The following is a 26,526-nucleotide window of genomic DNA, read 5'->3' on the forward strand; positions in this document are numbered from 1 at the left end:
TGTTCTGATGTCTTGGCCATGGTGCATAAAGCTGTAGTGAGCCTCAAAGTATTGTCAGGATTTAGATTTAATTCCTTTGTATGTTTAATTTTTTGGTGGTACTTTTAACATTTTCTTTGGTGGAGGGGAATTTGCATACTGTATTCTATAATAACTGTGTCAATTTATGTTCCAACATTGTACAAAAAGTTCCCTTATCTCCACATCCTCACCAATATTCTTTATCTTTTGATTCTAGCTGTCTCAGTAGATGCAAAGTGATACCTCAGTGTGGTTTAAATTTGCATTTCTCAGGCTCTACCTTTGGCCTAGTGGTAGAGTTCTTGCCTAGCATGTACAAAGACTCGGGTTCGATTTCTTGGTATCACATACAGAGAAAAAGTTGAAAATGGTGCTGTGGCTCAAGTGGGAGAGCTGCAGCCCAGGGACAGTGCTCAAGCTCTGAGTTCATGCCATGGGACTGGTGAAAAAAAAAAAGAAAATTTGCATTTCTCTTCCAGTGATTAGAGATGTTGACCACTTTCATGAACCTGTTGGCCAGATTTTATCTTCCAAGAAATGTCCATTGTACTTTCTCATTCATTTGTTATCAGGTTGAGACATTGCCCTGCTATTTGCTCTATTTTCTCATCCTGACTTCTTCCAGTCCCCTTACTTGCTCTTGTCCAGAGCAGAAAGAGTGATGTAACCGATGTCCAGCATGTAGGTGGAATCTCTTTCTCCTTTTTTGTTTTTGCAAGATCCACTCCCATACAGAAAGTGCATATTCTTTCCAATATTCTATGCCTTATGTGGTGTGATGGCAGTTCTTGTATGTGTGGTGATGGAGGTGGGTTGGGGTGGAGTGGGGGAGAGGTGGGGGTGAGGACTGGGGGATGGGAAGGACAAGGCACTTCTTGGCTATGCTCAGAGGGCAGCATAGGGTTGGAGCATCCACACGACTATTCAGTTCTCCTCTAGCCTTCTCCTCCTGTGTGGCTGTATCAGTGATGGGGAGCTGTTTTAATCGCATTCACTTCTGTGTTGCTCATGCAATTTTAAACCTGGGCGGGTGCCGCTTCACACCCACCAGGGTGGCTTTAATAAAAAAGACAGGCCTGAAACAAGTGTGGATGGGACAGTGGAGAGATAATAATGAGCTCTCAAAGAAAACAGCTTGGTGATTTCTGAAAAAGTAGCAGAGTCATATGACTCAGCAATTTCACTCCTAAGTATATATCCAAGTGATTAAAAATGTATGTTCACATAGAAGTTTGTACATAAATATTCACTGCACCATTATTCACAATAGCCAGAAGTGTCAGCAATCCAAACAAATGTCTTCCTGTTTATGAATGAATATGACTGCGATAGATCCATATAGTAAGAGTAGTATTTAGTCTTATGAAAAGCTGAGACAAGGATATTGTAAACAGTATGCTAAGTGAAAGATGCCAGGCACAAAGTAAGATTTTCTAAAAATTTGAAATGTATAGAATAGGCAATCCATAGACACTGATTAGTGGTTGTCTGGAGATGATGGGTTAGAAGAGAAGAGAAATCAGGAGAGACTGCTAATGGTACAGGAGATTTCTTTTGGGGGTGATGAATATATTCTGTAATTAGATGGCAGTTTCTCTGTGAACACACTGAGAAACCACTGAATTACATACTGTAAACAGATGTGTTTTATGTGTGGTAAGCTGTGTGCCAAAACTAAAAACCCTATCAGGTGAGAAATGGGAGTTTATTTACTTATCTCCTTCAATAATATTTTTTTTTGTCAATTGTGGGACTTGAACTCTGGGCCTGGGTACTGTCTCTGAGCTTTTCAGCCCAAGGATACTGCCCTAACTCCTTGAGCCACAGAGCCACTTCTGGTTTTCTGGTGGTTAATTAGAGATAAGAATCTCATGGACTTTAGTGCCCGGGCTGGCTTTTAACCACGCAATCCTCAGATCTCAGTCTCCTGAGTAGCTAGGATTATAGGCATGAGCCACCATGCAATAATCTTTTAAGACTAATCTTACTAACTTATAAATAAGATATTCCTATTCAGCCATTAAAGATGTCTTCCACATTTATTCATGTTATTGCAAATGGCACCATCTCCCTTAAGGCTGAATAATATTCCATTGTATTTGTAAACACTTAAGTAATATAGATGCAGAAAGTACTTTATGATCTCACTTACAGGTGGAATCTAAAAGTAAAAGTCAATATGCAGAAACAGAGTAGAGCATTGCTTACCAGAAGTAGAGGGAGAGTGTGTAGGGATAGAGACACATGAGTCAAAGACTATACAGCATAAGATATAGGTGTGGAATCTTTTGCAGTTTGAGGACCACAGTCAAGAATATGTATTGTGGGGGGGTGGGAGTGGTAGAGTGTTTGCTTAGCATGCAAGAAGACCCGGGTTCAATTCCTTGGTACCACATACATATAAAAAGCTGGATGTGGTGCTGTGGTTCAAGTGGTAGAGCTCTAGTCTTGATAAAGTCCAGGACAGTGCTCAGGCCCTGAGTTCAAGTCCCAGGATTGGCAAAAAAAGAATATGTATTGTGGATGGAAATAGACCTTAGCTATTCTTATGACTTATACTCACAAAAAACTGTGTGAAGTGATAGGTTGATTTGCTGGGCTAATAATACTTCTATGTATAACAAAATACTGTTTTTTTATATTTTACATCTATATAATGTAACACACACACACACACACACACACACACACAAAAGAAAAACTAGAATTCATCTGTCACTCTGATCTAGTCCCTGTTTTAGGTGATGAATGTACAACAATGAATCGTACAGATACCCTGGCTCTGTGAATCTTGTGTTGTACTCATGCCATTATGGTTTTAATCGGTATAGTTACATCCTTTAGAATTTCTTTGTGCTTCTTTATTGAGTCATGGTTATATATCAACAGAAGCCCACTTTAGCAGCAGCTGCAGTAGCTTCAGCAGCTGCAACAGAGCAGGCTGTCAGCTTGAGTGGGCCTTTATGTATTTCTGGCACTCAATGGGTCTGTGTCCTGAAGACCCCATCCAGCACAGTCATTGTTCAGTATCCATGGGAAATAGTTCCACGATCCCATTGGAAACTACAATGGGTGAATGAATGTTCAAGTTCCTTCTATAAAATGATGCTGTGTTTAAGCCTACCCTACGACATGGAACAGACTCTAGATTCCTTACAAGGGAAGTAACTCAGGGCAAATGCTGTGTGAATAGATGGATTGCTTAGAGAACAATGTCAAGGGAACTTGCATAGATATTTAGTAAGACAGATTTTGGTGTTTTTGGAGTGTTTCCAATCTGCTGTTGTTCAGCATATGGATATTGATCTGAGGATACTGAAGGCTGACTGCACCTGACTGTGAGAGAGCTGGGTACCGATTCTGCTAATCAGAGCCTGGCTGCTCTGCCTGGATTGGGACAAGAAAGTTTTCAACCACCAATCTTCCTTTCTTTTCTTCTCTAGCTTTTTCTTTTTCTTTTCCTTTTCTCTGATTTCCTTTTCCTTTATTAATCTTTAATGAGTTTTCTCAGACTATTTTTTCTTCTGTTATTTTCTTTTATTTCCTACAATTCAACTTGCCCTAATTGGATTTAAATTTTCTTATCTGTGTTCTCTCTACTTAAACCAAAAAGCTAGATAATTTAAGGTTGTATTTCTGCTCTTATAATCAATTAACATACCTTCTTTTTTTACTTGTATATACATTAGTATATGTGTTAGTTTTTTTAAGTACTCACAGCAGATAAATAATGAGCAATTTAATAATATGGAAACAAAATTATTCACACTAACCTATTTACATTAGAAGCAAAATTACCAGTTATTAAAAAACTTAAGTTTAGTGTTGAGATTATTATTGTTAATCATTCAAAATGTTGTCTTTTTGGCAATATTCTGAGTATATTTCAGAATATGAGAGAAACACGGGGTTAAAAATGCCCCTTGAAGTCAAGATAGCATAAAACACTGGTTCCTCCCAGAGCTATTTTAGGTATAATTTATATGAACTATTAAAATTTATATAGCATTGGTACAGCCAAACTGTTCTAATACCTTATTAATAAACTACTTCAAGAACATTTTTCTCCATTGAATTTAATGAAAGAAAAATAATTAAACTGGCATGGGGGAGTTAATTTCCTGATTCTCTGAAATTATTTTTTCTTTTCTCTTTCTGCAACATTCAAAGCCAGCATATAGGCTCCTGATAGTTACTTTTCTCTTCTACTTTCCTTGATAACAGATAGACCGCTGGTACACCATGTTCCTAAACATGAAGTATCTAAAATATGCATGTACAATAATCATGAGAGTATACTACAGTTGTTTCTAATGTATTCAGAAGCCAGATATCTTAACATATACATTTCATAGCTAAGACCTACATTATTTACTTTTACTTTTTTTTTAGATCTTCAGGAACCAATCAGAACCTTCAGGATACTTGCTCTCATGAATGTCTAAGTTTTATGCAAGTTTACTAGATTAGAATTGGATAATTAAATTTTACTAAAACAGATGAGATAAACAGATACAATGGAGAGACAAATGAAATATTGATTTTCTTCTATTTGGCTCCCCACCACAGAACATAGCAGGGCAGGAAAAGCCTAAACCTAAGAGAAGTTACCCCTCATCCCTCTGCTTTCTGCAGCCTCAATTTTAGGATGCATATTATTGCTTTGTTCTTGTGGGTTTATCCCTTTCATTAATTGTTATTTGTTGAGTTATTGGAGGGTCTAGAGGTGGATCTATTTTCACTAAACAAGTAGAATCAAACTATTCCAGTTAGTAGACCAATAATAGTATAGAGCTAGATTGTTTTCGTTGCGTGCTATTATCATGAAAGTCCAAAAGTTGCTGTTCAGTCCTTTATGATTAAAAAATGTCTGAAAGCTGCGTGAGCTGCTGAGGTGGCTCATTTGTAGAAAGCTTGCCTTACAGTGCACAGGGCTCTGGTTTTCATCTCCACTGATCCAAAAACTAAGCAAAACACAACTACCATGAAAAAACAATCAGTAAAAGATTCACGCGATATCAGGATTTTATTATTTAAAGAATAGAACTTGTATTTTTCAATGGGATCTGAGCTTATTAATTTGTAGAAGAGTTATTATTTGAACAGCATCTGACTCTTGCAGTATTCATCTATGTGGAGGTATTCAGCTGAGAAAGTTAGCATACAGTAACCAAGATTTTTTAAAAAATTTCTGTGAGCAGTCAATAGACTCTACTTAGCAGATTTTCTGTTTTTGTTGAATTTAATTAACTGACAGCTTTGGATCTGAAAATGTTGATACCTCTGGGGACACACACAACTTACATTATGGGTTGAATTAGTCCTCCATTCCTGATATCTCTTCACCCTAGTTCTGAGACCACTCTCAGGAAGTTGATGCTGGCCTTGAATGGTACAAGGCTTTTCTAACAAGAACCCCCCAAAATAGATGTAGCTTGAAGACCTCATGATGTATGATGATTATTGAATGTTAATTATTGTTGGCAGTGCCTTTCAGTACTCAGTGTCCATCTCCAGAGCTGCATATGAGATAGTAGTTACAGTTGGATAGTGATTATTATGAGTGGCAGATCCCTGGTTAGATAAAGGTGTGTTAGAGTTGACTGTCTAGTGTCATTGAGTATGAGGCCTCTGGACATTAGACCATTTATCCAAGAGAGGTTGCCTGTGCCATCTTTATCATCATCATCATCATCATCATTTTATCAATTATTATAGTTGAATTCAGGGGCTCGTCCTTGCTAAGTAGGCTATCACTGAACTAGGCTTCCTTTTTGTTTCTATTACTTCCCACATAGGCTCTTATGTTTATGCCTAGGCTGGCTTGGATTGTAATTCCCCTATTTATGCCCTGCATTTAATTGGGGTGATAGTTGTGAACCGCCATGCTCAGTGATTTCTTTTTATCAGCTGACATGAGGTTCTGTGAAAGTTTTGCTTGGGCTGGCTGCCTCACAGTGAGATTCCCTTGATTCCTGATTCTTGAGTAACTGTGGTTATAGGTATGAGCCATGGTGCTCATGAGAAATACTCAAATGATACTTTGAAATGGTATTCATGAAATGCCACATGGATCTGAATATTTGCTAAGTGAATATGTCTATATTACTTTTTATAACTTGGTATAAATTTAATAATGAACAGAAAATCTACTGCTGCTACTACCAATACTAATTTGAAAATATCCAAGTTGCTCATAGTATTTAATGTAATGACACTTACCAAATGTCAAAGCTAGGGATTGAATGTTGTCTCCAGTGTCATTTAAGATCCAGAAAATATGATGATTTACATTCAGAATTTATAGGAAATCCAACCAGTTTCCTTTGTGTGATAACCTACCTTAATTCAAATAGGTAGCAATAACCTTGATAGTAAGAGGGAATCAACCTTCATTTTCCAGTGCAAGTAAATAGGAATGAGATCTAAACAAGGATATGGTAATATTTTAGGAGAAAGGGGATATCTTTAGGAAAATCTGAAAATATCTTAGCTTTTCTTAGAAAGGCCAAGCAAATGTGAGGATTTGCTGTGCACTGATTTCTCACAATCGCTTGTTTTAAGATAGCTTTTTGCTGTGCCTACAGAGGGCTAAGTAACCAGTTCGATAGAATTTACAGTTACCTAGAGCTCTTTTTAGAAGCCTGTGAAAAGTCTAAAATGTAATTGCTGAATATTGACCTGGATTCTCAAATTGCTGAGATGTGTGAAACTTTTATCCTTATAAAGTTGAGAGTTAAATATACAAATAGAACTTGGCCTATACAAGTCAATATTTATATGCGTGTTTGCTATTTAAGAAAAGCAAATTAGTGCATGTGTGCATGTACATCTGTGTGTGTGTGTGTGTGTGTGTGTGTGTGTGTGTGTGTGTGTGTGTTTTGTACATCCCCTAGCTAGGGGAGGGGGCTTCTACTAACCAGTTCACATAAGAGCTAAGGAATAAGAAAAGATTTAAACCACAGAATGAAAAGAAGACAATAGGTGAGAGGTTGTCCTTAAAATGTCGGACTATGGAAAGCAGATGGAGAAGGGATGATTCTCTTAGGTTTGAATTTTTCCTGCTCTGCTAAGTTCTAATGGGGAGGTGGGTGGATTCAAGCAGTAGAAAGCCAATTCTTATTACTAAACCCAGAAAGGCCCAGGAATTGAAGGCATCTGAAAAGAGGAAGGTTGTTTGTTGGTTAAGTGCCTACTGTGAGAGAAAGTAAGTCCCTGATTGACACCCTAACCCCGTATATGCTGGAGCCTAACCCATTCTTAGCTCAGTTTATAGAAAAAACATGGAGATGAAGGAATGATCAGAGAAAATTTAAAAAATAATTGATCAGAATTGAAGTGCAGGAGTTTTCTCAATTACAAGGTGCCACGGAGCACTCAGTGCAGTGGAGCAGAGAGTCTCACCAAGGATTGTGATCAGATTGCATAGAAATGGGATGAATAGAACTTGGAAAGAATTATTTGGAATGCCAAGAAAAAAATGACCTTTGATCTACCATAGCACCTCTCTCCCCCCCCCTCTCTCCCCCTCCCCCTCCCTCTCCTTCCCTCTTTGCTGATGCCTGTTCTGGGCCTTGAATCTGGCCCTGAACTTGGCCTGGACACTGTCCCTAAGCTCCTTTTGCTCAAGACTAGCACTCTACCACTTGAGCTATAGCACAACGTATGGCTTTTTCTGTGATTAACTGGAGATAAGAGTCTCACAGTCTTTCCTGCCCTGTCTGGCTTAAAAACCTGATCCTCAGATCTCAGCCTTCTGAGTAGCTAGGATTACAACCTTGAGCCACCAGCAACCTATTTGACTTACCATTCTCTACTCATCAAAAGTATTGCTTTACTGTGAGGAATGGAAAGAACTGTTTACCCATACAAAGTTCTAGTAACTCTATCTTAAACACTTATCAATATGTGCCCCCAGGAAAAAAAAGATAAATAAGCAACATGGGAGTCAGTAAACGAATACACATGCCATTTAGGATCTGATGTAGGTAAGAGGAGGTCCCAGAACTGTTCCAGAAAAGCCATAAATAGCAGCCATGCCAGAGGCCTAGAAAACCACAGAGTGAACTGAAGTGCAAGGTTGAAAGGAGATGGGAGATGTGTATTCAGAAACAGAATGGCTGTTGGACTGATATGTTGGACTATTGGGAGTTTTAGAATACTCTCAGATAATAGGGCTAAGTCAATGCTAATTACATGTGGAAATAATAAGATAAGAAAATAAGGTAAAACACCCCCCCAAATTAAAAATGGAGCAAGAAAAATAATTATAGTAGCACAGCTGGGAACAGTATCTTCATGCTTAACACAAACACTAAATAAGGATGTAATTTTTAAAAAACCAGAAACCTGACTATGTATATTGGGATGCATTGGGGATGAGAGAGGGTTTTGCAATTCTCTATTCGGAAGATGATTTTTAAAGTGGAATAAAGCCAAGATATCGCAGTATAAAGATTCCACCCCCAAATACTTATAAACATCAGAAGAAACAACTCAGTGGTGACCGTAGTGGAGGGATGGAGAGAGGGAAGCAAAGAGACAAGCTGGAAATCACAGACTGTGGGCTACTCTTGTGGTACAGGCTTAGTAATGTGTATAACATTTATCACTAGCATTTATTTAATTTCCTTGAAGTATTTCCCCACCTCATGAAATTATATATATATGTATATATATGCTTAATATGAAAAAGTTCACGAAATGTCTAGTCTTACTCACAATCTTCAAATAGAATTTCTAAGATTATTAATCCATAGCACACATATGTTCTCATGGTTGTGCTTTATAGAACCATCTGAAGAGCAATTCACAAAGCACAAGATGAGTCTCTCAAACCTTCTTCTGTTTCCTAGGGTGGAGAGCACTGTTACTACCACGGAAGCATCAGAGGTGTGAAGGATTCCCGGGTGGCCATTTCCACGTGCAATGGACTTCAGTATGTGGGACTCCCCTTGGCTCCTCTTTCCCTCAGGCTTGGCTTCTCCTTCCCTTAGGCTTGGCTTCTGCTGGTCTCCCCACCCCCCTGGGTCTGCTGTGTTGGATTCATGTTAGGGACTGCATATGGAGTAGTCACAGTGAGCTTCAGTCCCTTCCCTGTGTATCACTTGTGAGTCCTAGCAGGAGACTCAGAGACTGAACAAATGACTGCACAGGTTAACACTTTGGCAGGACATAGTGCATCCGTTAGCTTTCTCACACTATACAAAACATCTCGGATAATGATCTGATTTTAATCATCTTATGCAGACAAGAGGTTTATTTGAGCTTATAATTTTGGAGATTCCAGCCCATGGTTGGTTGACATGTTACCTTGGGCCTGTGATGAGATAACACATCAGGGCAGGTGCAATTCGATGAAACAGTTTACTAGGAAACAAAAAAGACAGTGAGAAAGAAGCTGGGGTCATACATATATACTTAAAGCGCATGCCTTCTGTGGCCTGAAGACTTCCCCGGAGGCTCATTTCTTAAAGGCCAAAGCCTCCTTTATCGCACACTACCATTAACACTGGGGCTTTGGGGGGAATATTCAAAGTCCAAGCCATGCAGACTTACATGGATTTACTAATCCTGGTCTATACAGCCCCCTAGAGGTGAGTTCCAGAGCACTACAGCCAGGAGTTAGCCAGACAAGGGCGTGTTGATTTCAAGATCATAGGCTGATTTAGAGAGAGGCTCCACAGAACCATCTGTAAAGCACCTTTGAAGTAAAGCACCTTTGAGAGGTGTGTAGCACCTCGCATGAAGATCTAGGTTTAGCCATTGAGGAGAAAGTGGCTTGAAGCTTTGCTTTTTCAGACTTTATGAAAATAAGTCTCATGCCTATGTGATTTATGTGACAGAATCATACTGCTCTCTGGAAATTCACAATTCATAACTCTAAAGATGTCCCACTGGCCTCTTCAGAATGGGATTGTTTTAGACTGTTCTTAATGGGCAGGACTTGTCCATTTCCTTCCACATGAGACTTGATCGGTTTAGCTAGAGAGCTATACTGGTTGGTCTGGAATAACCTGAACTACTCCTGCACAGTCCTACACTGTGTAGTCTGCCCATTGATTTTCAGAAATAAATTCTAGGAGGTGTAATCTGCGTGTTACTGTTGTGCACGTGTTCACTTCTGTAGCCAGAATGTGCAGAGACCACAGTGGAATCCATATAGATAATTAAATTAGATCTGGGGCAACATAAGGTTATCTGTTCATAGGTACTTTTGAGTTTAAGACACTCACAATGATGCTCCCTTGTCATTTGCTTTATATATATATATATATATATATATATATATATATATATATATATATATATATAAATTTTCTCCTGTGTGGTCTCTTACATTGTAGTGGTATGTTTGAAGACAGCACCTATGTGTACATGATAGAGCCACTGGACCTGACTCATGATGAGGTGAGTCTCTGACGTGAGTTTCCTCATGTTTGATTCTTTTAGCTTCTTTGCTTCAGAGCAGGGAAGAGGGAAAAAAAGGAGGTCAGTTTAAGTTGCCCATACCAGGCTCCTATACCAGGAAGGGAGGACCGGAGACTTCAATATTGGCTTTTGTGAAGAAAATTTCTATCCTTTCCATTTATGGAAAGAGCAGAGGGGGGCCTTTTGTTTTCCAGTGGCCAGCCTGGTTTTTCATTCTCATTGTCTCCTCTAGACGTCTAAATCGTGTGACTGTAAGCACATACTTAATTTCCGTTTTCCTAAAAATATCTAGGGGAGAAATTTGTGGGCTGAACTATGATTTTGCAATTCACTGTTTAGTTTCAAGATAGGGAAGAAAAAAATAATGTCTGCTCACATACAAGACGGCAGTCTAGCTAACCAATCATATATCCCTGTATTGTTATTTAAACTTAATAGAATACAACTAGATTCAGAAATTGATATGTATTCATCAAATACTCTAGAGGCTTTTTGCATGTTTGGTACCATTTTAGATGCTTGAGGAGATACTACAGACAACATTGACACCTGGAGTCTAATGGAGCTTCAGGCAGACAGGAATGCAGAGATAAGTAATCTCGTAGACATTTCAGATGATGCTAAATGCTAAGGAGAACAAATGGAGGCAGCAAGTTGGAGAGGAGCATTATACTGGCATGCTCACTGGGTATGGAAGGCCCCAGAAGAAGGTGGCTTTTAAATGAAGACCTTAAGGAAATCAGAACAATTCTTGGAGATGTAAAAATACAAAGGCCCTGAGATGGGCATGTGTTAATGTGTGCTAAGAATCTAGCAAGGCCTGACTAAACAGGAGGGCTGTGTACAGGGGGAAAGTCAGTAGGAGACAAGGCACTGAAGGACAGTAGGAAAATCAGTGAGGAGAACAGCTCATGGGAAAAATAACATTTTGAGAACAGTAGAGTCAGAATATTGCAATTACTTGCTAGGGGGCTGTTATAGAAAATAAAAGCATAAACATAAAATGCACATGTAGGCTTTTGGTAATAATGAAACCAACACATTTATTTTCTTAGTTGTGTCAGTATCTGTATGAAAATGAAATCAATTTCAAACTTGAGGAGGAAAAGTCATTAAATCATAAATAGCTGTGGTTTGAGTAAACTTGAATCATTTCCAACTAGTAACTGTAAAAACTGCCAGATAGAGAAAAGGATTCAACCTAGGTTAAGACATTTTGGTTAGATAAAATGATTTTCCTTACTCTACTGGCTGGCACATTTATTGGGGAAAAAATATCTGACTTTGAGTTTTGGCCTTTGAATAATGGCTTTCTTACCCTAAAAACTATTTCAGAGAGCAAAGCAAAAATTCAAAATAATTTTCCATGCCTTAGAGTTAAAAAATATATGACAGACAATTCTCTAGTGCATTCCCAATAAGGAAACTTAGCAGCTGCAGTGAGTTAATGTCTGTTAAATTGTTGGAAGGATTTATATATCCATAAACCATTGTCATCACAATGTCTAGACAATTGGCTTGGCTATACCTTCTAATTATGTGTTTTTGAGGACTGGTCATTACATGTTTATTATCTACTCCTTTTTGCTGTCCTCCCTACCCCCCTCCTTTTCTTCACATATGCCTGGTTCTTGTCCTCACCACAGCACAAGGAAGAAAGGAGCAGTGCTTCAAACTTTGCACTAGTCAATCTTGCAAATGGTGTGTTACTTATCCTGTTGTGACTTTCACTTATTTTCACAATGAAGAGTAACGGTGGCCTGAAGCTGGTGGCTCATGCATGTAATCCTAGCTACTCAGGGGGCTGAGATCTGAGGACTGCAGTTTGTATCAAACCTGGGCAAGAAAGCATGTGAGATTCTTATCTCCAATAAACTACTCAAAAAGCCAGAAGTGGGCTGTGGCTCAAGTGTTAGAGCATTGGCCGTGGGTGAAAGAACCTCAGGGATAGCACCCACAGCCAGAGTTCAAGCCCCAGGATTAGCAAAAGAAAAAAAATAATAGTAATAAGTGATGATGATTGCATTGGCAATTTTTTATTTTTCTCTTTTTTTTCCTTCTTTGTTTCTGTTTTTTTGTTCCAGTTTTTTTTTTTTTTGGTGGGGGGCGGGGGGGAGACAAGGGCTTACTCTGTAGCCCAGGCTGGCCTCAACCCCAGAATCTTCTTGCCCTAGCTTCCTAATTACTGTGATTACAGACATGCATCTCCATACTCCATTGGATTTGGATTTCTTTTATTTTTCTGATGTTCACATTATTGTTAATTTTATCATGTCTTATATAGTAAGTCAGGTAATATGGATGGTGCAGTTTCAATGAGAATTCATGTCTTATTACAAGTAAAAATATAGTAAAGTTTTAAATCATTGTGTCTTGCAATCTATGAACAAGGCTCTTTTTTTAAACTCCATTTCTGATTATGGAACTAATCTGTTAGCTGGGTGTGGATGTGCACACCTATAACCCCAGTTGCTCTGGAGGTTGAGGCAGGAGGATAGCATTTTTGAGGCCAGTCAGAACAACTTAAGCTAGGGATGTTAGCTCAGTACATGCTTACGCTGCGTGAGAGCCTGGATTAAATATCTAATACTGCAAAGCAAACAAAGAAAAAACCCAAGCATATTATAGGAGAAACACTATGAGCAAATACCTAAGTAAATAGCAATTATCCATTATTCCATTCCTAGAGAGAATATACCTTTACTTTTCAGCATGCATACATAATCTCCTTGCAGTTTTCCAATGTACATTCCCACATATATTTTAAGTTTGATTAGATAATTATCGTGCAATATAATTTAACCCAACACTATTTTTTTCTGAGTCTGTGTGTCTTCAATTGTTAAGTAGGGACAAAATAAATATTATATGGGGCTCTTGTTAGGAATGAACTGGGTAATATGTATATAAACATTCCTAGGGGCCAGGAGTTTAGCTTAGTGGTAGAGTGCTTGCCTAGCCTGCATGAAGCCCTGGGTTTGATTACTCGGTATCACATACATAGAAAAAGCCAGAAGTGGTGCTGTGGCTCAAGTGGCAGAGAGCTAGCCTTGAACAAAAAGTGTCTGAGGACAGTGCCTATGACCTGAGTTCAAATCCCAGGACTGGCAAGACCCCAAAACAACAACAGCAACAACAAAAATTCTAGCATACTGTTAACTTAGTAATTGCAGTTAGTAGTAATAATGGCAATGGTAATGAAATTATAGTTCTAGGCTACTGGTCGAGTATTTTTAAGTTTGAATATTTTAAGGTTGCTAATTTAAAATCTGTCTCAAACAATGCTCCCAGTTTTTTAAACTAGAAATAATGCCTTGAAACTGTAATTAACCAGAACATCATAATTCCTAACTTGATGGCAAATTTTATTTGCATTTTGAAGGCATATTAATAAATAAGGGATATTAATAAAGTTAAAGGGATATTAACTGAAATATGGTAGATTCAGGGGCAAACTGAAATAATGTAATTTCTTAGAAAGGGTAACTCACAGTCCAACAAAATAAACATCAGGAAAACCAAAAGGTTGAGAGATAGAGTCAAGGGGACAGGGAGTGGTGGTGGTACACAAATGAAGAAGGTAGGATGAAAGCAGTCATAGAATTCAATGTATATTCTGCAAAATTAAGAAAACTGAGGGTAAGGTCAGAGTTAGGAGCAGTGGGGGGAGAATGATAAAAAGGGTGATAATGAACAAACTTCAGTGTATTCATCAACTTTATTGATTGAATGCTTTGTTGAATAGCAGCTCCTTTATACAAATAATAATTTTTGAAAATCGGGATTTTTCCCATTTATGACTTAATCCTGTAAAGCATACTTTTATTGAAACTGAGGCAATTTGGGGCCCAGAGCATAGCCTACTGGTAGGGTGCTTGCCTAAACAAAGGCAGTTGGAGGCTACTCTGTTTTGTTGAAAATTAAAGTTATAAGCTATAAATTCGACATAGAAACCTTTCCACATTAGAAAATATATTTGAGAATGTACTAATACTCATCCATGGAATTAGGCTTGCTTTCATCTTCCCTTCTGATTGCCTACAATTGATTTGTTTCAGACAAGCACTGGCCGGCCACATGTAATTCAGAAAACTCTGGCAGGACAGTATTCTACACAACTGAAGAACCTCAGTAAGTTTTCATTTAAAGTAGCCATTGGGTGATGTGCAGTAGTACTCTGTGGGCAGGCTTTCTTGTCAAGAGGTTGAACTGGGCTGAGTTCTGGATGAAGGATGTAATGGCAGTGGAGTGAACGGAGCCTTTCTGTAATGAGACATTGAGGCTTCTTTCCCAGTGATAAGGTAAAAATAGGAAGCCACAGAGTATAGCAGCTTTCAACCCAGAATGTGGCCATATTTCGAAGGATGATTTACCCTGAGGATTATCCTACAGCTTTCTGGCTTTAGCCGGTTCTTCTTGCCTCCTCTGCTCCGCAGGCATCTTGAGCATGCTGATATTGGCTAATTCTCCTTTTGGATCATTTAGTGGGGTAGAGGGAGGCAAAGCTATCCATGTATATTAGTGCCAAAAGTATTTTGAAATTCATGAAAAACTTCTATCTCACCTATTTTTGATTCTCTAATGAATGAAGCCTAGAAGAACGCTTTCAAATTGCAGCTACAGTTGGGTAATGGCAAGTCAGATAGGCATCTTCTGATGAGTCCTGAGCAGCTCCTGTTTTTCATGGTTTGGGCTGAGGTTCCCTCTTGAACTGCCTTTGTGGCCCTGAGAGTGAGAAGCGTGTATTGTTTACCTTGGCTCTATGATGACCACTGCTTGTTCGCAGAGGAGGCTATGGAGCATCTGTGTGGTGTTCCCTTTTCTCTCACACAGGTATGGACAGTGGTGACCAGTGGCCTCTACTGTCTGAGTTGCAGTGGCTGAAGAGGAGGAAGAGAGCTGTGAATGTGAGTGTGGCCTTGAGTCACTGTGGGGTTGTCTCATTGGTAGCTGTGCTTGTAACTATGGCAGGTTATATTTGTACATTTACTCTCTAAAATAAACGAAGAAGGCCCCATAATTGACACTTGAGCATTTTGATCTCTTTCTCCAATAGGTGATTCAAACTGACTATTGTTTCCTTTGAGTCCCAATGGGATACAAAGATTGAATTGTTTCAGGTCCACAATCACAGTTATGAAGAAAATTGGAGAATTGTTTTGTGTGTCTGGTTTTTTTTGTTGTTGTTGTTGTTTTGTTATGCCAGTCTTAGGGCTTGAATTTAAGACCTGGATGGTGTACTTGAGTATAAGCTTAAGCTCAAGCTTGAGCCACAGCTCTACTTCCAGCTTTTTGGTGGTTAATCAGAGATAAGAGTTTCATGAACTTTCTTGCCTGGGCTGGCTTTGAACCACAATCCTCAGATCTTACTTCTCTAGAATTGTAGGCTTGAGCCACTAGTGCCTAGCTTGCAGTATTATTTTTCCTAATAAAAGCACAGAAGATTTTTTTGAGGGATAATATCACTTATATATCATCATGTAAAACATTTCGGCCAATAGAATTACAGGATTAAGTTAGATTTTGAAGTGTCTAGTGATATTTATTTTGTTTTTCAATTAAAAAAATCTATTGTACCAAACTTTAATATAAGTATGTTTTTCACGACAGAATGGCTTTTCACAAGAGACAGGTATTAAATAAAAGACATGCAATGATATACCCAACTGCCCTATAGCCCACTCCACCCGTGCTGGTGAATGTGGGAGCTCTGTAACTGAACTTCTGTTCCTGTTCTTTTCCATAATAGATTAGAAAGCTGTAATGATAAGATTGTTTAGTAATTGCATGGTGAATGCCATGTACCCAAGAATTAATTCCACAGTTTATAGATTACATGATAATTTACTAGATAACTTAATGAGTAATTCTAGAAATTGCACATTTTACATAATGTTTTGTTGAATGTTTGTGTGTATGTGCGTGTGTGCGCATGCACGTGTGTGTGTGTGTGTGTGTGTGTGTGTGTGTGTGTGTGTAAAATGAGGCCAGCAACATCAGAAATGTAGTAAAAGTTAAATTATCATCTTTAATGAGTCTGTGTTGGTATGATGCTGATTATGTCTATTGGTGTTTGTGTGTATGTGTGTGTGTCTAATTTTGAATTCAGAGATCTCTTTGTACTTGCTCTAGTGCCAATAAAATTTAGAAGTTTAGACTGTAGTAAGTAAAATTGTTAAGACTTGGTATATTTTTATTAGAATTTTACTTCAGTGAGTTAAATGTTTCTGTGTGACTGTCTTCATGTCTGATTCAGATAGACCTGGAGGAAATAATTTATGCTGTTTTTATTAAATTTGTTTTAAGTAGATTCTGTTGGATGTTTTAGGTAGATATAAGTAGTTCTTTCACATTTTAATATTAAATAAATGTATTTATTTTAACAGTATTACACTTTACATTTTTCTCCAGGATAAATTTAAGTATAACACCATATAAAATCAACACAGGCTGTTCCTTATTCTGATAAGTTGTTTGGGATTGTTACTGGGGTTTAAACTCAGAGCCTTTCCAGGCAAGTTCTCTACCTATTGAGCCATGCCCTCAGCCCTTTTTGTCTTTTAGTTATTTTCTGGATTGGGTCTTATGGTCTTAAACTTTTGGCCCAGACTGGGGAGTCAGACTTATGATCTTTCTACTTGCCACCCGTGCAGCTGAAATTACAGGCATTGTACCACCATTCAACCAAGTTGAGATAAAGTTTTACTATCTTTTAGCTCCCACTGATAAAAGAAGCTGGGATAGGAGCCAGGAGTTTGGCCTAGTGGTAGAGTGCTTGCCTAGCTTGCACAAAGACCTGGGTTCAATTCTTCGGTATCACATACATAGAAAGAGCTGGAAGTGGTGCTATGGCTCAAGTGGTAAAGTGCTAGCTTTGAGTAGGGCCAATGAAAGTGCTCAGGCCCTAAGTTCAAGCCTCAAAACTGTCACAAAAAGAAAAAAAGAAGCTGGGATAGCAGTCTTCTGGATTTTTTTCTCTCACATGCCAGGGATACAAGTATGAGGCACCATACCTCACCACTGATGCTTATCTAGAAGATAGTAAAATTCAAGTTTTTTTTTTCTGAGTACTTGCATACTTACTAATACTTTTTTTCTTCAAATTCTCAGATTTTTATAGTATGTTCATAAAGTAGACAGCAGAATTCTTCTGAAGTCCAAAACTGTGTACAATTTTGAGCATTAGGGCTGTTTATACTAATCACTATTCGGATCATGTATTTTTTGTGTTTCCCTCAGCCATCTCGAGGTGTGTTTGAAGAAATGAAATATCTGGAACTTATGATTGTTAATGATCACAAAACGGTAAGAACACGGGGTAAAGCCCCATGGCTTGCTAAATACATAATAAATTTCACTTTGGATACTTAATAAAACCAAGACACTTAGACATTATTTTTTGGAGACAATAAAATGACTTGATTTGTTTCTAAGTGTTTGGAGACAGGATTTTTACAGCTCTGAATTTTTCCCTCTGTCTAATGAGAATTATAATCAGCAGATTTAGCCATTTATTTTTATTTTTTTGTGGCTCTAAAGGTCAAACCCAGGGCTTACACATGTCAGATAGTTTTGCCTTGTCTTCATATAAAGTTCTTTATGTCATGTGTTCGATCACTGCTTCCTAATTTTATGCCATGCCTTTATCTTGCTACTATGACCTCTTTTACTTGTTATATGATAAGTACAACTCTAGGAGATGTAAACATACATAACAAAGATATATCTAAGAAGACCATATTTAACTCATAACTATTCCTTTACTTACTGGGAAGATGAATAATCACCTATTACCTCTGAGGCCATCAAATATGACTGAATGTGTCATTTTAGTAGCAAATATGAAAAGCAATCATCACTCTTTATTTACCCCTGGGAGACAAAGTAGTGACTCTCTAACTGTACTTACTCATTTCCTTTTTCCTGTATTGGTGAAAGCTGAAGAGGCTTGTCAGTACCATATCCAATACTAATAAGTATAATATACCCAATTCTAAGCTTACCACACAGTTCTGAGCAGAAAGCTGATCACCACAGTTTTAATTTTGGACTGATTTCAAGCTATCACAGTAAGACCATGCTAAAGGCATGTCTCAGTGGCAGCTGTGAATTGGAAGGAATTTTGCCTCCTCACCACCACTGTGCTCCTCAAACTTTTGTCATAGTTATGCATTTGAATTTTAAAATTTTAATATGCTAATAGCAGTTTTATGGAAATGAAGTTGCATGTCTGGAAAGACTTTATAAAGATGCAAATCTTTTTTTTCTTTTTCATATATTTTTATTGTAATAGATAGAAGGGTTACATGGTATTTGCCAGATAGATGGTGCATTAATTCCCATACATTGATACCCTTTCACATGTCTTCGTCCCCATTTCCCTCCCCCCCCACTCCCACATCTTGTTTTCCCTTGTTCCCTATCCAATTTCAAATAACCAAATACAAATATATCCAATATATCAGGTAACAAAGTGAGATACTGTAACAATATGAGATAACCAAGGGACAGCAAAAGAGCTGAGAGATAACATAGTACCTTAAGAACAACAATCATTCATTATATTATGTTTCTATATCCTAGAGATCCTTTCATTTAGCGTCCTACTATATGGCCATATGTATCTAGGTTTTGCTCTATTGCAAATCTCTGCTAGGAGAGCCCAAGGTTTCTACTGATTATGACAAATGAGGGAAACCATTGAGCCTAAGTTCCTTTGAGTCTGGCTTACTTCACTTAATATGATCTTTTCAAGTCTTTCCATTTCCTAACAAATGGGGCAATGTCATTCTTTCTGACAGCAGCATAGAATTCCATTGTGTACAAATACCACATCTTGTTGATCCACTCATCAACTGAGGGACATAAAGATGCAAATCTTTAAAAAAAATGCTCAGAAGTCAGGTATTAATGAAGAACTACTAAAAGATTGAAGCAAAGATTCAATTTCTTCACAAGGCATCAGCTCCTTGTTTTACTTCAAGAAAGCCAAAGTTAGATGGGTAGAGGATATGATAAAGTTATGTTTCATTGTTGGAAGGACACTGAAAAATTTTTATCAACAGATACTAACTCAGAGAAGTCCTTGAAATAGTACATTTAAAAAGTGTGATGTAGCTGGGTACTGGTGGCTCACATCTGTAATCCTACTTTCGATGCTAAGATCTGAGGATTGTGGTGGTTTAAAGATACCCAGGACAGGGCAAAATCCATGAACTCCTGCCTCCAGTTAACCACCAGAAAACTGGAAGTAGAGCTGTGGCTCAAAGTAGTAAAGTACTTTAGCCTTGAGCAAAGGAGTTCAGGAACAGTGCCCAGGCTGAGTTCAAGTCTCGGAACAACCACAACAAGTATGATGTATTATCCATGTGTGGTGGTGCAGTCCTGTAATCTCCATACTCAGGAGGCTGACACAGGAAGAGCAGCGTTTGGAGTCATCCAAGGCTACATAGAGAAAGAGTCTCAAAAATAAAACAAAATACCAAAACAAAAGATCACTCCCATTTAAACATGTATCTGAGTCTCCTACTTTAATGAATGCTTAAGTTACAAAAGCAATTTAATTCAGTTGTGTTGACATAGATTTTTTTTTTATCAAATTCCTCTTACTTTTGTATGTGAGCTTGTTTTCCCTACCTTTAACTATATTGATTAAGTTGAATTGAAATAGAATTGAAATGAGGACTTCTGTGGTATAAAAGAAAACTAAATGTGCAGGCAGAGCCTTGAGATAATGAAGTTTCAGCAGGACATTAATTAAGGTAACCTTTTCATCAGAATTGATTTTGTTGATGGGAACACTGAAATTTTTTTCCCAGCTCCTTTGCAAACCTGAGCCTGGTGGCCTGTTATATGGCTTGAGAAGCCCAGGTTTTCTCCAGAATTCATTATACAAATGCTTTTAAAGTGGTGGCAACCATCTTTAAGAGATATATAATGCCTTTTCATGTTCACAGTGCATTCCCAAATGTCAGTAAATGGCACAATCAGTTCTCAGACCTTGACTTGTAAGTTTAAGTCTCTGTTCCACCCTATTGTACATGAGAGGTGCTCAAAGCTGTCACTCAAAGTGAAGAACTTACCAGATTTACCTCAATAACTCAATAAGTGAGCAAGATAGGAAAGTGGGTACATTTCTTTAAAAATTCTATATTTCTAGTTGGGCATGGTGGCTCATGCATGTAATCCTAGCTACTCAGGAGGCTGAGATCTGAGGATCAAGGTTCAAAGCTAGCCCTGGCACAAAAGGACCTGAGACTCTTACCTCCAATTAATCTCTAGAAAATGGGAAGTGGGGCTTGGCTCAAGGGTAAGGCAGTAGCCTTGAGCTGAAGAGCTGAGTTCAAGCCCCATGACTCACAAAAATAAAGTTCGATATTTCTGATTTATTTATTTATTGGGTGCTACGGGTTGAACCCTGGGTATCTTCTACATCTTGAATACACCCAAAATATATCCTACATCTTAAGTTTATTGTTTTATTCTTTAAATCATTAAAACTTAGGTAATCTTATATTGTTTTCTTAGGACTACACAGAAAACTGGTATATTGTGCCATATATTCTGTGATAGTTATCTTAACTTTTAAAATCCACTCTTCTTTAGCCAATAAATCTTGATAACTCATTTTATTGTAATAATTATTAACTTGAATGATAATTTGACAAGAGATGTTCATCTGTCTTTGAAACCAGGGAAAAAGGAATAATTTGCAATGGTAAATTAGAAAGGAATGTATGTTTATAAAAATGACAAAAGTGACCATGCACCAGTGAATCATGCCTGTAATCCTAGCTGCTCAGAAGGCTTCTGATCAATTAACCAACAAAATACCAAAGTAGAAGTATAGTCCAAGTTGTAGAATGGTAACTTTTTAAAAATCTTTTAAAATATATTTTTGTTGTAATTAATAGAAGAGTTACATTATATTCGCCAGAAAGAAGGTGCACTGCTGAACAATCATTGCTACCCCTTCTCATGTCCCCATTTCATTCCCCTACCCCCCCTCCCCTCATCTTGTTTTCCCCCCTTCCCTATCCTAGTTCAAATACACATATATACAATATATCAGATAACAAGGTAAAATACTGTAACAGTATGAGATAACCAAGGGACAACAAAAGAGATGAGAAATAACATAGTACATTAAGATCAACAATCACTCATTATATGGTTCTTGTTTCTATATCTTGGAGGTCCTTTCCTTAGCCTCATCCTATATGGCTTTATGTATCTAGGTTTTGCCCTATCGTAAACCTCTGCTAAGAGAGTCCTAGGTGTCTACTAGTTATGACAAATGAGGAAAACCATTGAGCCTGTGTTCCTTTGAGTCTGGCTTATTTTACTTACTATGATTTTTTTCTAAGTCTTTCCATTTCCTTACAAATGGGACGATGTCGTTCTTTCTGATGGCAGCATAGAATTCCATTGTGAATAAATACCACATCTTGCTGATCCAGTCATCAACTGGGGGGCATCTGGGTTGGTTCCATATCTTTGCTATGGTAAATAGTGCTGCAATGAACATCGTTGTGCTACTGGACTTAGTATGTCCTTGTTTCTGGACATTTGGGTAAATGCCAAGTAGTGGAATTGCTGGGTCATAGGGGATCTCTATGTTTAGTCTTTTGAGGAACCACCATACTGCTTTCCATAGTAGTTGAAAAAGTTTACACTCCCACCAACAGTGTAGTAGTGATCCCTCCTGGCCACATCCCCACCAGCATCTGTTGTTATTAGATTTCTTGACCATGGCTATTCTAACTGGAGTGAGGAGGAATCTCAAAGTTGTTTTGATTTGCATTTCTTTTATGGCTAGAGATGTCGAGCTAGAATGGTAGCTTTGAATAGAAAAGAATAAATAAGAGCTTGAAGCTTTGAGTTCACCACCTCCTGTCCCCCCACAAAAAAAGGAAAAGGCTTTTTTTTTATAGTAATAACAATGCTTTGGCTAGAAAGAAACGACCTAAGATTTTCATTTTTAAACAAATATTACTTCTAGACTGATAGAACTGTTTATGTTTTTTTCCTCTAAAACCGAATTAGTCTCAAGTATTTCATGTTTAAGATTTTTTTCAAAGTGGCAGTAAGTCTTTGCTTTGTGCTATTCTTCATATGAGGTAAAGGTACTTTTTAAATAGCCACAAAGCTATATTAAATCAGGACATAGATGAGAGCACTTTCAATTGTGTGTTGAAAGCTCACATAAAGTAGAATAGCAAATCCATCTATTTTTATTTTAATGTTTGCAAATTTGCTATTGGGCTTTAGCAAAATCATCCCCTGGGAAGACTCCTCTTACAATGTTTATACCCCACCAGGCAGTAGTTTGGTTAGCTCTTTCCTTTAAGTTGAAATTAAGGCCTAATTTTAATTTTTTTGAAAAGGGTATTTCTTAAGGGTTTTATTTATCCAGGAAGTAAAAGCACATTTTCCAGTTTATATGTAAATTGTTTTTACTGATCAAAAGATATGAAGGTAAGTTTTATCTCAAATGGAGATTGCACATTTTTTATTTATTTGCAAAATTAGTTCTCACTCATGCAGGAAATAGAAACATCTTGCTCCCATTTGAATTCCAGCTCACTTCTCTAATTCACAGTAATTCAATATTGGCTGCCTGGAAAAAAAACACATATCTTATTTTGAACAAGCATCACATTATTAGTGGCTTTCAATTACATAAAAAAAAAAATCTCTCAGTTTTGTAGAAAGTGTCTTAGTACCTAGCTGGTAGAACTCAATTTGTAAGCCAATTATAGCTTGATAAAAGTCTGCAAACATTTATTTGAATCACTTAAGCTAAAAATAAATATTAAAAGCCTCCTAATCGAAAATTGGTTGAAATACTTTAAAGTGCACAAAGCAAGTGTGTTGCTTCCATTTTTTCCTACATTAAGTATATAGAAATGTATATTAATATATATAAAGATGTGCAAATTTGAGGCCAAGAATTTGGCCTAGGGGTAGAGTGCTTGCTTGGCATGCACAAAGGCCCAGGTTCCATTCCTTGGCAACACATACATGGAAAAAGCCAGAAGTGGTGCTGTAGCTCAAGTGGTAGAGCTCTAGCCTTGAGAAAGCCCAAGGACAGTGCTCAGACCCTGAGCTCAAGCCCAGCACAGGCAAATAAACAAACAAACAAAAAACAACAACAAAACAAAAAGATGTGCAACTTTATGATGTCATGTTTTTCAATGTAAACCTTATTTGATTTCCCTAGAAAACATGTAATTTAGATATATATAACAAGTTCTCATCAGGAATCATGATTTCTTGGAAATAATCAACAAGTTTATCTCTGGTCTCATCCCAGATTATGCTCTGAGTTGGTACCATGTAATCTTTTTTTAAAAAATTTTATTGAAAAAGTGCTGAACAGGGGGTTTCAGTTCATCCTTTGTCCTGCTGTTTCTGTGATTTTCTTTTCACATGAATAAACTTATATGCAAGACAAAAGGTACAGAAAACAAACAAAGAAAACTAACTACAAACAGGATATAATAAGGACCTTTTGCTTCCATTTCTTGGAGTTCATATTGCTTTGTTATGTATGGTCCTTCAACCACATAATCTTATGCGTTGTTTGAGATAATAAACTCATTACAAGGACCTGTGAGGAGCAAATCTTTGTTGTTGGAAAGAAGCACTTGTCATAATTCCTAGCAAATCTTTGGTACTCCGTTTAATGGTGCTTAAAGTTAAGAGACTGAGTTGTTTTTGTTCTGAGTTTTTTGTTGTTGTTTCTCTCTCTCTCTCTCTCTCTCTCTCTCTCTCTCTCTCTCTCTCTCTCTCTCTCTCTCTCTCTTTCTCTCTCTCTCTCTTTCCGCTAGAGCTGGAGATCAAAGCCAAAGCCAAGGCCTTGTGCATGCTAGGCAAGCACACCTTACTCAGCTCATCCCCAGCTCTCACCTGCCCTTACCACATTTTCTCAGTAGCATCACACAGTCAACAATTCTCATTTTTGAACCATTTTCTTCTTCTTTGGACTTCTGTGGCACAGCAGCTCTTCTATGTGTGTCATCAGGTGTTCCTCTTAAGTCTTTTAAATCTGACCCCTGGGCATGCTTGCTGTGCCCTTGGTGTGGTTCACGACTGTCTTCCTTTACCCTCTCCTTCAACAACACCTTCCAGACCCAGTCTTCAGTATCAGCACTCTCTGGGTTATAGCCCTAGTCTCTAGAGTGCTATCCTCATGTAACTAACTTGACTGGGCAACTCAGCTTCAGAAATGAATTGATTTCTCTAATTTAGGATTTCACAGTCAGAACTGGAAGATTCATATATCCTCCAAACATTCATATTGCTGGAAACTCACTCCTCAAATTCACATGTTAACACTATTTGGAGGGAGAGCCTTGGAAAGGCACTAAAGAAATCATGATTTTCCAAACGTAGAAATATTTTTAGTTTTCATGAATGATGCATTATTGTTCTAATTATAATTGAAGATCAATTCCAAAGACTTGATCTGTTCCGTCTAATCTTTAAAAACCGTATTTTATTATCAGGGTAATATATAGAGAGGTTGCAGTTACAGTCATCAGGTAGTGCATACATTACTTCTTCAACATTGTTACCCCTTCTCATGTTTTTCTCCCATTTTCCTTCCCCCACCCCTTCCAAGTTGTAAAGTTCATTTCCAACATTTTGTCTTGTGAATATGGATGTTGCAATGGCTTACTCTTTGTCCTTTGTCTCATCATCTTGTTTTTCCCTTCCCTAATTCAAATAAACATGTATATAATACATCTTTATACCCTCAGAGGAATAAAGATAATAATAGCTTCCTAGACAGGGGAAGGGGTGTAGATGAATGAAGGGAGGAAAAGGGGGAATGCAGTCATGAAACTCAATGCATATCCTACAGATCAAGAAAATTTAAGGATCAGGTGGGGTTGGGAGGGATGGGGGGGAGAATGATGAATGCGGTGATACTGATCCAGATGCAGTGTATTCACAAACTGCTTTGTTAAATGACAACTCCTTTGTACAACTACTTAAATATTTAAAAAACAGCCTCCTGGACAATAGAAGGCATGATCTTTGATAGATTTCAGTTTTCCACTGTCCTCACAAAGGCATGTTGTCCAAAGCACACTAGTTTTTTGGTTTTTTTTTTTTTACATTGGTAATTTTTTTCATATATTTTTTATTGTAATTAATAAAAGGGTTATATGATATTTGCCAGATAGAAGGTGCATTAATTCACATACATTGATAACCTTTCACATGTCTTGGTTCCCATTACCCACCCCCCCTCATCCCCCCCCATCTTGGTTTTCCCCCCTTCCCTATCCAAGAAGGTTTACATTATATTTGCATTAATTCACATACATTGATACCCTTTCTCATGTCTTGGTTCCCATTTCCCTCCCCGTTACCCCCACCCCTCATCTTGTTTTTCCCCCTTCCCTATCCAATTTCAAATAACCAAATACAAATATATCCAATATATCAGATAACAAAGTGAGATACTGTAACAATAAGAGATAACCAAGGGACAGCAAAAGAGATGAGAGATAACATAGTGCATTAAGGACAACAATCACTCATTTTATAGTTTTTGTTTCTATATCCTAGAGGTCCTTTCATTTAGCATCATACTATATGGCTGTGGGTATCTAGGTTTTGCTCTATTGCAAATCTCTGCTAGGAGAGCCCAAGGTTTCTACTGATTATGACAAATGAGGGAAACCATTGAGCCTATGTTCCTTTGAGTCTGGCTTACTTCACTTAATATAATTTTTTCTAAGTCTTTCCATTTCCTAACAAATGGGACGCATAGAATCCATTGAGCACACTAGTTTTTGACATTGGTGGTCTTGTGTGAACAGGGATTTTCCAGCTAACACACTTGCTCTGTCTCTTCTTCTTCCTCCTCCTCCTCCTTCCCCGCTCCTCCTCCTCTCCCCCCTCCTCCTCCTCCTCCTCCTCCTCCTCCTCCTCCTCTTCTTCTTCTTCTTCTTCTTCTTCTTCTTCTTCTGCTTCTGCTTCTGCTTCTGCTTCTGCTTCTGCTTCTTCTGCTTCTTCTGCTTCTTCTGCTTCTGCTTCTGCTTCTGCTTCTGCTTCTTC

At 37.9% G+C, this 26,526-nt stretch overlaps 1 protein-coding gene across 2 annotated transcripts in view; it reads left to right on the top strand.

The window, feature by feature from the left end:
- Adam23 (ADAM metallopeptidase domain 23) overlaps positions 1-26,526 on the top strand; it is a 176,269-nt gene that overhangs the window by 91,622 nt on the left and 58,121 nt on the right. For both annotated transcript variants that reach the window (XM_090354683.1, XM_090354682.1), the window contains exons 5-9: positions 8,877-8,959; positions 10,368-10,431; positions 14,511-14,583; positions 15,286-15,359; positions 17,692-17,757. In XM_090354683.1, the coding sequence (XP_090210809.1) occupies positions 8,877-8,959; positions 10,368-10,431; positions 14,511-14,583; positions 15,286-15,359; positions 17,692-17,757 (360 nt within the window). The remainder of the gene's footprint in view (positions 1-8,876; positions 8,960-10,367; positions 10,432-14,510; positions 14,584-15,285; positions 15,360-17,691; positions 17,758-26,526) is intronic.

Source organism: Megascapheus bottae, chromosome 21 (assembly GCF_031878675.1).
Source record: "Megascapheus bottae isolate mThoBot1 chromosome 21, mThoBot2.hap1, whole genome shotgun sequence".
Taxonomy (NCBI): Eukaryota; Metazoa; Chordata; class Mammalia; order Rodentia; family Geomyidae; genus Megascapheus; species Megascapheus bottae.